Source organism: Lissotriton vulgaris, chromosome 12 (assembly GCF_964263255.1).
Source record: "Lissotriton vulgaris chromosome 12, aLisVul1.2, whole genome shotgun sequence".
In the NCBI taxonomy this organism is placed as follows: Eukaryota; Metazoa; Chordata; class Amphibia; order Caudata; family Salamandridae; genus Lissotriton; species Lissotriton vulgaris.
The window spans coordinates 126,864,358-126,878,135 of NC_141700.1; the positions used below are offsets into that span (position 1 = coordinate 126,864,358).

At 40.3% G+C, this 13,778-nt stretch overlaps 1 protein-coding gene across 1 annotated transcript in view; it reads left to right on the forward strand.

The window, feature by feature from the left end:
• The window catches only part of NUP210L (nucleoporin 210 like), a 307,190-nt gene that overhangs the window by 245,789 nt on the left and 47,623 nt on the right, over positions 1-13,778 (forward strand). The window contains exons 33-35 of the mRNA XM_086945518.1: positions 3,318-3,454; positions 3,557-3,680; positions 8,697-8,846. Coding sequence (XP_086801644.1) covers positions 3,318-3,454; positions 3,557-3,680; positions 8,697-8,846 — 411 coding nt within the window. The remainder of the gene's footprint in view (positions 1-3,317; positions 3,455-3,556; positions 3,681-8,696; positions 8,847-13,778) is intronic.

Consider the following 13,778-nt stretch of genomic DNA (forward strand, 5'->3'; position numbering starts at 1 on the left):
ACTTTTACAGTTCATCTTTTCTCTGCACAGAAAAGTGCATATTGCTTTTTATAAACAAGTATGAAGTTAAATTGTCCTGTCTATCCAACACTTCTACGAAGTGGCATGTTGTGTTGATTTTTCATGTACAAAGTACTTTGAGTACACTCTGGTCCTTGCACATCACCCTTATACCATGTAGTGGTGCATGGTGTAAAACGAATGCTTGTTTTGTAGCAATAAGTATGTAGAATGTCCACATGTGACTACATAAGTGCAAATAACTGTACATGTGTTACACGTTTGGAGACATATGGTTTACTATATATCCCTATGTAAGTACATAGTATGGAGTGTGCAGTGAGGTCTCAGCAACTCTACACCTCACTTTACTGGCAGTATCTCCTTTACTAAGACTCAGGACTAATATCTAACATCCTGGCAAGAAGGCAGACATTTTTTTGTTGCGTCACTATACAAACTTCGGGGAGCTTAAAAATGTTTGGTAACATTTGTAATCTGCAAGTGCATTTAGAGATAAAGAAGTAAAGTTGATGTTTTACAAAGGTGAAGTTACATGAGTAGATAAACTCCTACACCTAGGTATAAACCCCACTTTTTCTTCATCATTTCCAAGTGGAGAGTAAAGCCTACTGTAAAGGGACAAAAATCTTCATATAGGAAAATAGAGGGACAAATATTAAGGTTTTAAACATTGAAAAAATGAAATTATTGTAAAGTACAATATAAATGTAAATTGATACATAATAATTGGTATTACCAATAAATTAGAGTTGCAACACATAACCTCCTCAAGTTAAATTTGTATAGCATTTTAAAACATTTAAAATATATTAATGAATTAATATATATATTTCTGAGATTAACTCTTATACAAATACAATCCACAGTCTATATTCATTGTATTTAAAAGCTAAAACGAGTAAACTGAATTAATCTGTCCATCTAATCATTTCAGTTGCTGTAAAACACATCAGTAATTTAACATAGAAATGCAAGTTAGAGACCATAAAAATCGGCAATTGTGTTGTATAATCAGATGCAAACAATAAAGTGTATTTTGGCTACTGGAAGAGAATAGTTCTATAATAGGAAATAAAAATAAAATATATCAACGGTATTAGAAAAGTATATAAGAACAACCAATTGAAATGCTTTCATACTGTGAAGAATAATAGCTCGTTGTTTGGTAAGATTGAAAAAAGAAACAGTTATAAAACCATGGTTTTTATTACTAAGAGAATCTCATCAACTATCTGTCACATTAGAGTAATTCCATGTGGTTGTTAAATGTCAGTTTAAAAACCCATTAAAAATGTAGTGTGACACAAGAATAATATTCATCATGGAAGGCTTCATAATAATCGTCTTTAAAGACTGACCAACTGACCATAGAGGCAGAGTTAGTAGCAAGATATTCAGAGCTTTAGTGTCCACTAAAACTTAGATCATGTTATCGCCACGTCCATTGAAATAAGAATTCTATAGAGAATTTACCTGTGTCTGTTCTCCTTTCTAATGTTTTATGAATTCCAAAGATGATTACAGAACAATACCTATTGAACTTACACAACCTCCTGATAAAAGAAGGGTTGAATTTTCTGCTTATATCAATTAGTATTGAACATAAGACTGATTACTGACTGGTTCTTTGATTTCCCTGTGTAAATGTTACATGGGTGTAGAGCCATTTTTACCAAGCAGAAGTCGCTGAAAATGACAAAAGCTGATCAGTGTTGGTCTCAAATGGGTTGTTATAGATTACAATCTACCTGTCCATCAGGTAGCACATCCCACTTTCAGGTTACTAGTATGTTTCCCACCCAAAGCATAGTAATTATATTGACCATTTCTATTGTCTGCATCATAAACGAAATTGTCTCTGAGATTCTATGCAATAGAAGTTATTGTTACCCAACTCATTTTATCAGACTTGGAATGTTGAAAAGTAGCTTTGGACTTGATAGGATTCAGATCTGTAACTTGCAGCTTACCCAGAAATATCAGACCACGGGCATTTAACCCAAGACCCATGGACTCGTGGACTTCCATGTTTAATTCTAGGTTCCAATTCTAAACCGTCTTATATAAAATAATACAGATTATTTTATACAGATATACATTTAATGTAGTAAAATATTGTGATATGCCCTTTAAGTTCTAACAGCTGAAGAACAAAACTATGATTAATAAGAAAACATGAAATTTCCATAGTTTCAGTTATTACTCATGTCTCATTGTCAAGAGGTGAGCGGGCATAAAGATGCTAATATTTCGTGAGTCAAGAACGGATATTGTTCTACAGAGACTAGAAAAAAATGCAACATCCTTGATTCAAATCCAAATGATATAATTGGGTAGAATCCAAAGAGTCTGCAAGAAGGCAGAGTTCAAAATCCTCATGACAATCGAGCTTTTAGGCTGCTGACCTGTGAACCATGTACAGGCCAGCCAAGCTCAGGAAAAAAGGACATTTCACACAATCAAGCAGAGAGTACTTTAATGAGGGAGTATTAATGTGTCATGCTGCGAGATGCATGCAGAGTGCACCTTCTGTCTTAGGACAATCTTACCGAGCCATGGTGATTCTGACCCCCTGTAAGCCTGATCCCTGGTGTGGCATTAGTGATGTGAGTGATGGGAGATTGCTGTCTGCGGATGGGTTATTGGCTTTATCTTTAGTTTGATTATATATCAGAGCATGTTGTGTTCCATGGGATTCACAAAGGAATTCATAAAGAAATCACAAACTTTGAAATTTGGCTTCCATATTTGTACATTTAATGTAAGTACTAAAATGGTCAAGAAAATGACCAAAGAGAACACATTCACCCTTAGACGCCCATAAAGCTCACGTTCTAAGCAGGAAAAATCAATGAAGGCTGCTTATGCTGATAAAGAAGGTTTAGTGAAGCTACTGACATTTACATATTATTTAGGGAGTTTGTCTTTGAGGGTTGGGTCTTCCTTTCCAGTGAGGTGCTTACTCCCAGGGAGCTCCATTATATACGTCACATAGTAAACTTAAACCTATCATATTATATGATAGGCTTAATTCTTTGGGCAAGGGCACACAATGTTTATAAGTTGGTCAGTTTTGAAAGCACATTTAGGAACCAGTGATGGGCATAGGACTACCCACATTGCTACGTTTTGCAGACAGGGAGAGTGGGTCATTTTTATATCCTTCTTGATAGACTGCACGGCCACTCTATGGCTAGAGTTATGAACTGAGTTTATTTTACATGTATTTTTGTGCAACCCAATGTATGTCTAGTTCTAGGTTACCTCAGTTCTTGTGTTGTCCTTCTTTATAGGTGAGGCTGGGTTGTGGCACATCTCCTCCAGTGACATCATGGATGTTGATACCGTATCAGGGGCAGCGGTAGCCAAGCGTCCTGGAAAGGCTACTGTTTTTTATGACCTTCCTGGGTTACTGAGGACTTACAGAGAGGTAGGAATATTCACCTATTTGAAGGTGGCAGAAGCATCTCCATGGATCTCAGCACCTGAGAGAGACTCTACTTTTAAAGCTTATTTCTGCATTAAATTTTAGGTAGCTGTGAACAGTTCAACATTAGCCCTCACCATCAGCCCCAGAAGCTACTTAACTAACACACCCAACTGTTTGGAGACCCATCTGCTTATTGCCACCAGCCTCAGAGGGTTCAGCCTTTGGCGTGAGTTTGCCTATCTCTTATTGGAGAAATGTTTGTAAAAACGAAAGGGGAAGATTTACTAAGTTGTTGCGTGCTGGTGCGTGAAAATTAGAGAGCACACCACCATATCTGGGATTTATGGAACTGTTTCTGTCTCTCCCTGTATTGACACACTTTAGGCTGCCTTGCGCCAACTCACGCGTAACCTTGGACCATAGTGCATGGTGTGTGCATGATATCAGGCATAACTTTTGTTCTGGAAGGGTGCCTTTCCAGTACAGAATACTGTGCTAAGACAACGTTTCTCACTTTGCACGTGTACGTATGCTATATATTGCATCAAACATGCAAGTTGAAAAAGTTTAAAGGAAAAAAATCTTCTCTCAAATTTAACACCTATCTTTAGGAAGTGTACACTTTTTGTGTTGTTGCATCGTGAAGCGCAGTAAAGTTTTTTTTGCGCTAGTTCCCTTATACTACTCTAACCATACTAGGCCCTTTACGATTTGACAATCTGTAGCACTTCCATTTACCACAGAGGCAATGATCCTCTGATGAATCTTTCTCCACCGATAAGAGGGTAGAAATTAGGGTGACCAAACACCACGTAAGCTGTTCAACGAGGACCACTAATTGACAGCCAACTCACAAATTCAAAATCAGATTGAGATATGCAACTCTTAAGACCATGTTGTAGAAATAAAGATTAGCAACTGAAATCCAACTTTCTGAAGAAGTTAACTCGGGCTACAATTATACAAACCAAAAGCTTGGCAATAGCAACACAAAATAAAAGAAGTCAAACTTGATGTTCTGATAAAGCTCCCTGATTCTACCTACACCGCATTTAAAACATCAATACAATTCAACAGTTTAAATGGAAGACCCAACAAGACTCAATAATAGACTCAGGCAGACTTTAGATTAATTTGGTTATTGTATTAAAGATTACAAATTCATAGCAAAAAGCATCTTCTTAAGGATTTCAGTCAACAATATCACAACTTACATTAAAGCACCCAACATTTATGCAAATATTTAAAGGATAGTTATTAATAAAATTCAATTTGCAAGTTACACATTCCCACTACCATTAAGGCAGAAGGATGGTTCAATTTTCTAACAGCTTAGGTCCTACAAAAACAAGAACTAAGGAGTTTTCAGCCCGAATTAGCAGGTTAATTGACTTCAGTAAATGCAAATCTACATGTCGACAAAGCTAATTTCGAAAGAGAGGTGGATGCGGTTGGAGTGAGGGGGATTTGTAACTCGAGGGCCTCCGTAATATGAGTAGATAGCAGTCCGGCCCCGGATGCGGATTTATGCAGACTTATCATTTTTCTGCACATTTTGCTGAAACATTTAAAAGCAAAACAAGGGCAGAACAGACATAATATATTCCCATGTGTAAGTTAAAGCGGCTTTGCCAAAATGTGCGTCTTTTGACTGATCCCAAGAGTTGCCGTATAGCAGCAGGTTGTAGAGCTTCCCGCCATCTAGAGGGCACGAGAAGTGTTCATGTGCTACTCCGTGCTGAGGGTTAGCTGCACCCCTCCCTCCCTCGGATCCTTACACGTGCACACATTGTCCAGGGGTCGCACTAATGCCTCCACCCATGGCATTCTAACCCAGCGCACAGTACTTAGGAATGTGAGGAATGTCTCAGCCATCAATTACCAGTGCGAGCTTGCAGCCCCTGACAGCCGAGAGGCTAAGTGTCTAGACGAGGGCCGTGAATGCCTGGCCCCTTGCACGGCGATACAGTGGTGTGGGAAATGAAACCCACAGAGCTTAATCACTGCCAGTGCAGTTTGGCTGGAAAAAAAGACAACAATCTGTCTCTGTGGAGCCAACAGGGAAAGTGAAAGCGCGCGGGCGGAGAGAAGATGTGCACGCAAACGTTGTGCACATCTCCTGTCCGCGCGTGCCACCTCCTGTCTCCGTTCGCTAAGGAAAGCGACGACTATAGAGTCTCGCTAGCGAAGCAGCTGGGCTGCATTCGCACACGAGACCTAATGGCATCACTCTACCATTAAAAGACCATCACATGTCCATATTAATATCATGTCACCTGAGGTGTTTGAAATAAGCATGGGCGAATTTTGCGAATTCGCGATCCGTGAATTTGCGGATTTGCGAATTCGCGATCTGCTAAATTCGCAAATTTGTGCGAATTTACAGATTTTTGTTTTTTTGCGTGTTTGCGGGGTTTTTTGCGTGTTCGCGAGCCGCTTGCATAGCGAAGTTATCCATGCAGTCGTTTATGGGAGAGGAGAGAGAGATAGATAGATAGATAGATAGATAGATAGATAGATAGATAGATAGATAGATAGATAGATAGATAGATAGATAGATAGAGAAGAGAGGGAAAGAGAGAGGGAGAGAGAGAACGAGAGAAAGAAAGAGAGGCCGGATCTCTGAAGGGCCAGATTCCTGAGTTGCCCCTACAGAACATACAGCTCTTTATTTTTAGCAAAATGCATATGAAAATTGTGCTGTAATGGTCTCTTTTAGTTTACCCCCCCTGACAACTCAAAATGGGTGTATTTGCCATCCTCTCCCTTCTTCCTGTTTTTTATATCTGTAAGTGCTTCCTGATGAGGTTTAATTCCTTGGACAGGTGCCTCGTTGCCTACTTGTAACTATTCTCTGACCCTGCTTCAAGGGTCCGAGCAGGGTCAGAGAATAGTTGCAAGTAGGCAGAGGCGCCAGGAAGCAATTAGCAGCAGGTGTCCAAGTTGAAGTTAATTTGTTTGTAACCCTTTTGTAAAAGGTTACAAAGAAATTAGGTTCAACTTTTGCACCTGCTGCTGTAACCCTTGCTTGGCTGAAAATTCGTCCCCGCTGATTCGCGGATTTTACCGCGATTTAGCGAGATTCGCAGATCGCGAAATCGCGGAAAAATCCGCAAATTCGCCCGCGAAACGGATTTTACGCCCACCCTTAGTTTGAAACACTGAGATGGTTTCCCATGCTAGTTATGAGAAACAAAAGATTCGAGAGTCCACATAGGCATGACATTGAAAGAAGAAGAAATATGAAGTTGCAACTTATAGCAATAATTGAAATTCTTTTCCCAAAGTAATATTTGACTGTGAACGTTGAAGAAACATTTAGGAATGCCAGGTGGTACACATGTACAGAACAAATAGAGCAGCATTTCATTAAAGCAAAATGACCCATTGTATTACATCGGGGTAAAGGTCAGCAATAGGGGAAAAGCACTTCGAAAAGGCCTTTAAGTTAGCATCACATGTTTACATATAATGAGCTTTAAACTAACATCAAATATAGTGAAATTAAAGAAAGTTATAAAATAATATGTAGAATGATCACAAATCATTACTACATGAAAATAGCTAACCTTCAAAATAGCCTACTACAACAAATGTTCACGATATACATATAAGTGTTTATTTTTCTAAACTACGGCTACAAAAATAATTTTCATAATTTCATAAACTATAAAGTCTCTAGTGTCATTAGATACAATTTCAAGCTTGTACTCTACTGCACTTGTCTCTATTTCATGTGTTGTGTAATATGATTTTTATAATCGTGCTGCATCAGTGCAAAGTCCTTCTACCTTATTTACTAGTAGGGCTTTGCATCAGAATCTTTGGGTGGTTGATTGGGAATGCCCATGTCCCACCTGTGGAACGCATCAATGGCCCAAATTTGCATAAGGTAGCACAAAGCGTTACTAGTTTAGGATCACTTTCCAACACAAATTAAGATTTATTCTCCAAAATAAATCTCAAAACAATACTGGTTTGTTTCACGTTTGTCGTGCAAACCTGGTGCAAAGAGTAAGTATTTCTGCCCCGAAGTCTTATGGAGATGCTCACTGCCTTATCAGGCATTCACAGTAATCAAGAATAGAAGAAATTGTCTTCACTGCTCAAACAATGTGTTTTGCTGTTAGAAGATCATTGGACGCAATAACATACTTATTGCACTGTGACAAGCCTAGTCTAACAGATCGATCTGATTGCACTATTAATGCTGCCAGTGGAGCTCACACTGTGGGAAATCGTAAACTGAAATTGGTTAAGGAGCAAAAAAATCTTTAAAAGTAGTAATGCCACATTTAAAAATCTCTTGAATGAGCCTTTGGTCCTCATTTAAACGTCAATCAATTGAGAACAGTTTGATCTCAAACACCAATTTGATAAATAGATATATATCACTCATGGGAAGAGAAAGAAGTAGATGTGACCATTTCAATGGGTATTTTTCAGGTACGTTTGAGGGCTAAGGGGTGTAACTTTTAGCCACATACCTGTAGCCTAAAATCTTTCACAAGTGTACTAAATTCTCCCCTCTCAATATATGAAAAGAAGAATGGGTTTAGTCAAATGCTGGACAAGATAAAAGTAAAATAACTTTGGTTACGACTCGGGCACAGTAATAATGCGATGAGTGGGGGAATACGTGGAAAGACAATGTAAGAAGCTTGAAGCTCATTGGCTGATACTGTGAGGAAACTTGGTATATGGGCAGATGATGGGGAGTTTGGGATGAATGTACAGGCAGAGAGAGGCATTTCAGACCTCAAGAGACAGTATGCATGCACTCTCCTGGAGCACTGTAACCGCATGCACTAGCAGACCAGTGCCCAATATAAACACTAAAGACCAAGCGCTGAATGGCAGTTTACGTCACATTGTATGTTTTATCTATATTATATTCTATCACTTGTATTCATACATGATCTGAATACACCACTCATTAGTAAGAACTTTAAGTAGTAAAACAATAAAATGCATTTCCGGATTCTATTTATGATTTCTTATTTCAATCAATGGGATTGGTTCAAATCATGAGTGGTCCCAAAATATGTACTTTAATTGCCAAAATATTTGCACACTTTTTTTGTCCTTTGGCCCTAATATATTTAATAAATCTCCTATCTGTTGACACATAAAGACTTGGTGAGAACATCTTGCTTATTTTATTTGAAGGGTGTTAGATTACATCTGTCCTTGCTAACTTTCACTTTCACTCCAGAGATACTGTCTTTGCTTTCTGTCTTAGGGCCATGTAGCCATGCCCAGGAGCAGGCCATCATGTATGCACTGCGGCCTGAGAATCACCTCACCTGCACCGTGTCCTTCACCAATCCCGCGATCGTCATCCCAGCCTGCAGCATCTTCCACGTCCAGTCGCACTTCTGTGTGGAGAAAGGTAAGTCTGGTGCAAAGCAGCATTTTTTCAGTTTTACAAATATTTAAGATGCAATGTATATGAAGAGATTTGAAGAGCAATGGCCTACATTACTAGCTTTGTGGCGTGTCCATAGTTTCACTAGTAATAATCACTAGTGATTCCAGATGTGTTAACACCATAAACAGTATTTCAATCAGTAAGTGAAATAATACACCTGGCAGGATATTCAAGCAGGTCTAATCACAAAGAAAAATCCATTGCATTTAAAAATAAAAATCGCTACATAAGCCAGCAAAAAGGGTCTTTTTAACAAAAATTCTGCAAATATTTCAGTCTGCAGTGATGTTTAGTGGAAGCCTTCTAAGCATACTATAATCCAGGCCCATGCAACTAAGTTTCAGAATTGTTCCTTCTTGTGACCTGCTTCCGAAGTAGTCGGATTGTCCACCCACTCAAATCACAGACTTTGTTCAAAATGCAAGGAAATGTTGGCCCATCTGCCCTGCACTTGCACATCATTACTGAACGAACAGAGACTGTGCCTTTAAATTGCTTGAACAACCGCAGGATTCGTACCTGGCGACATAATATATTTTTTTTGCATAGGAGGCGAATACCAGCATGTTGCATCCATGTTTGTTAAATAAATTAACAAAGGTGACGAGTTGCGAGTGAGGTTACCCAACAATCAGCTGTTTTAACCACAAAATATAGACAACACTTTAATCTTCTTAGCAGCCAAAGCTTTTCTTATATTAGTTTAAATACATCTGCCATTGTATCTTAACTTATTAATTAACAAATTCTGGCATTTTAGGCGGTTATCTTACTTGCATATTGCACATTTATCCTGTCTTTAAAATTATTTTAATCTCAGGAAATACCTCCTGCTGCCCTGGGCGGGTGGGTAACCACTGGCAAAACTCCCCCAAAATATAGTAAGTAAGTAAACTCTTTATTGCATGATTAATAAAAACCTTTGCAATCAGCTACATAGTAAAATGTGGGCCAGAAAATGGCCTGGTAAATGCTCTCCTCCGAGCTACCAACACCATGGCTATCGTTAACTCTAGGCACATTTACTCCCCATCAAAAAATGGAGAAAACCTGATGGATTCTAAATTTACACACTCATGCTGGCATGTTTTACCCCATTTTCTCTCAATTTTCACTAGGGGATTTGAGCTACTTTCAATTACCAGAGTGTCCAAGGGAAAAAGACGGGCCAGATGTAGGTAAAATAGATTTACCGATTTTTAATTACCGAATTTTACCGATTCGGTAATACAAAATCGGTAAATCTAAGGGGTGTATATGTAGGTATTCCAGATGTGCTGGAATACCGATTCGGAAGAATTCGGTATTTACCGATTCTGTAAATACCGAATCGGTAATGCCCATTCATTCCTATGGGCTTTGAAGCCCATAGGAATGAATGGGCATTACCGATTCGGTATTTACCGAATCGGTAAATACTGATTTTCACAAGGGTGCAGGGGGTGTCACTTTGACACCTTCTGGCACCCCCAAAACAGGCTCGGGCGCCATGTGGCAGGCATACATGCCCTAAGGGCAGGTCTGCCTGTCACATGGCATAGGTGTGCATGCACACATGTGCATGCACACCGGAATCTGTATTTTACCATCAAATTGGATTTGTTGGTAAAATACCGATTCGGTAAGGCCTCTGGGACTCTGAAGAGTCCCACCTACATCTGGGTGCCTCAGAATCGGTAAAATTACTGAATTTTTATTTTACCGAATCGGTAAAATTACCGAATCGGTAATTTTACCGATTCTGTAAAATAATGCCCCCTACATACCTGTCACCCATTTACCGATCGGTAACGGCCAAAATCGGCCGTTACCGCTCGGTAAATGGCCTCAAACGGCCACCTACATCTGGCCTGATGTTCCGGCATTAATTGAAATCCCAATGCGGCCGTAACTCCTGTTACCAGCTCCACTGGGATAACTGTGGTACTTGTAATCGTCACATGTGTGGTTCAAGTAACAAAAAATCGCGAAAACACAAAATATATATGGTAAAATGATAAGCTGAATATGTGGGAATGCTGCTTGAAAGGCAGAAATTGTAAATCGGGGTTACAGTGACTCTGGGACAGATGGCCCTGTGGTGACAGCCAGTTGCAGTCAGGCTGAGAGGTGTGTCAGTGGTTGTTGTGGCTGTAGCAGTTCCACAAAGAAAGAAGCAAACATATTTTTCCAATGGTTAAATGCAGTAGATCCATTTGTATGTTTCACTGAAACTGTTAGGGGAAATGAGTTGCCTTTCTTAGTCCTCCTGATCAAGGTGAAAAATGGTTGCCTCAAGACCTAGGTCTTTTACAAACCTACACACCGTAATAACCGGCTTCGGTTTAAAAGCTTTCACCCATGTACACTTAGGGGAAACCTTCCTGTGAGACAGTTCTTACGTCTCAGACGCAACTGCTCAGAGGATTATAAGACACATGCAATGAAACTGTCGGAAAAACAATATCCCCCAGGTGATAAAAAGAGCCAGAACAAGCATTTACAATGCAATGGTTTCGCCTTTGGAAAAGTTAGAGCTATTGGCATTGTAAATGACAAAATGTGTATTTATGTGTTGGTTTTGAAAACAGATAAATAAATGGCATTGTCATTTACATTGCCATTAGCTTAATCTCTGCAGTCACTCTGCAGTCCCTAGCACTCCCTAGCACTCTGCAGTCACGCTGCACTCCCTAGCACTCTGCAGTCACGCTGCACTCCCTAGCACTCTGCAGTCACTCTGCACTCCCTAGCACTCTGCAGTCACTCTGCACTCCCTAGCACTCTGCAGTCACTCGGCACTCCCTAGCACTCTGCAGTCACTCGGCACTCCCTAGCACTCTGCAGTCACTCTGCACTCCCTGGCACTCTGTAGTCACTCTGCACTCCCTAGCACTCTGCAGTCACTCTGCAGTTACTCTGCACTCCCTAGCACTCTGCAGTCACTCTGCAGTCACTCTGCACTCCCTAGCACTCTGCAGTCACTCTGCACTCCCTTGCATACTCTAGCACTCTGCACTCCCTTGCACTCCCTAGCACACTCTAGCACTCTGCAGTCACTCTGCACTCCCTAGTCACTCTGCACTCACCACTCTGCACTCACCACTCTGCACTCACCACTCTGCACTCACCACTCTGCACTCACCACTCTGCACTCACCACTCTGCACTCACCACTCTGCACATTAACCAGTTCCAGTATGAAACCAAGGCATTAATTGTGATCATTAATCCATCACAGGGAATCAACATTGCATGGTATTTCAAGGAAACTGTAAAAGTACACTAACGAAAAGCCAGCAGCAGCAGTGGGTAGGTACAGTAATATTCTTTTAATAATAGAACGCCCACACCCCTAAAACTATAGTGGGTGGAAAGGAACAGGGCCCAGGAGAGGCAAACAGAAACAAGTGTTTAGGCAGATCTATTGGGTTTGCCAATATTTTTAAGCTTTCCTGTAGAGAAGTTAAGTATTGAAATGATTAATAAGCTGTCACTTAATTCCAAGGTTTCTTTGGCGACAGGAGAAATAATGTAACTGCTTCGCAGGGATACATGGCTGTAGAAACAACACACAATTAAGGAAATGTATACATAATTGGCAACAATAAACGGATCTGATAAGTACATATATCATATGTGCCTCCCTGGCCAGAAAATATAACAAATGTGCTTCCTTTAGTAAGCAGTGCACATTGGAATATAAATGCACACATCAATCGTGCACCAATGTAATTGTTAAAGAAAGCTGAGCTGCCTTGAAAGCGCGTTGGGATGCCCAACCAGAAGGAACCGCTGCGAAGGAGTTGTGGACAAACCCTGGCAAGAAACTGTGGGGAAAAGGCTGCACAGTCAATTTCAGTCCGATAATATTAATAAAACGCCCTGAGAGAAAAATTGCACAAATCGTACCTCAATGTATACAATGATCAACATACATAATTGTGCTTGTCGGTTAAGCCTTACAGTTCTAAGCACACTTATAACAGATGGTATTAAAACATCAAGTGCGAGGAGGAAACTATCAAGAGTTGGCAGGGATACACTAAAAGCGCATGCTGCGAGGGTAAACATGTATTGTAAGCACAGCAAAGGGATACAGATTGCAGGGATTGTGATAAGTGGGGTCGAACAGAACATATGGTCACCTGCCATCCGCACTCCAGTGCCAATATGCTCCTGGGCCTGCCTGGTATCAGTGAGGAGCCAGGCCTCTCCCATGGGGCCTCTGCAGCTAGTTTGGTCAGACTCCTGCTAACCACATTTACACATAAAAGCCAGTAGATCTCTGGGACAGAGGAGGTTGGTGGGGGTGGTCGGGGGGCTCTTCATCACAGATCTCTACTCATCACAAGCTGTTATCTTTAAAATGCCTATAAAGTTGGCCAAAACAAATAGAATGAGTATATAATACTGCAGGAAAACGGGACAACTAGTCACGCATTGAGTAATTAAATCAAACTCCTTTTGAGTGACTCTGGGTAGTATCTACAGTCATTCACAAACTGTTCCTTTCTAAAAAAAAAAACATGGCATGATTATTATATAGCATGCAATCAAAGCAGTGCATGTAAAACTAATCTCTGGACATTATCTCAAAGGGCAATGCTTAGAGAAGCTTGAACACCTAACGGAAATTAGCCTGTGAAATAAGGGCTGTTTATAGGCAGAATGCCACAGTAATTAAATTACATGGAAGGATAAAACGCGAAGCAGACACACCAGGCATCTAACCCTGCCGGCAAGCTACACGTGTAACTGCGCTCTACCCACAAGATCTTTCACTAGCGTAGACAGACACCTGAAGCTGCAGTATTTTCAACCAGACTGAAATACCCACACGGCTGACCAGATAACAGAAGTGTGAGCATACAAGGCAGAGAGCCTTAAACACGCGTGTCACGGCATGCCAACA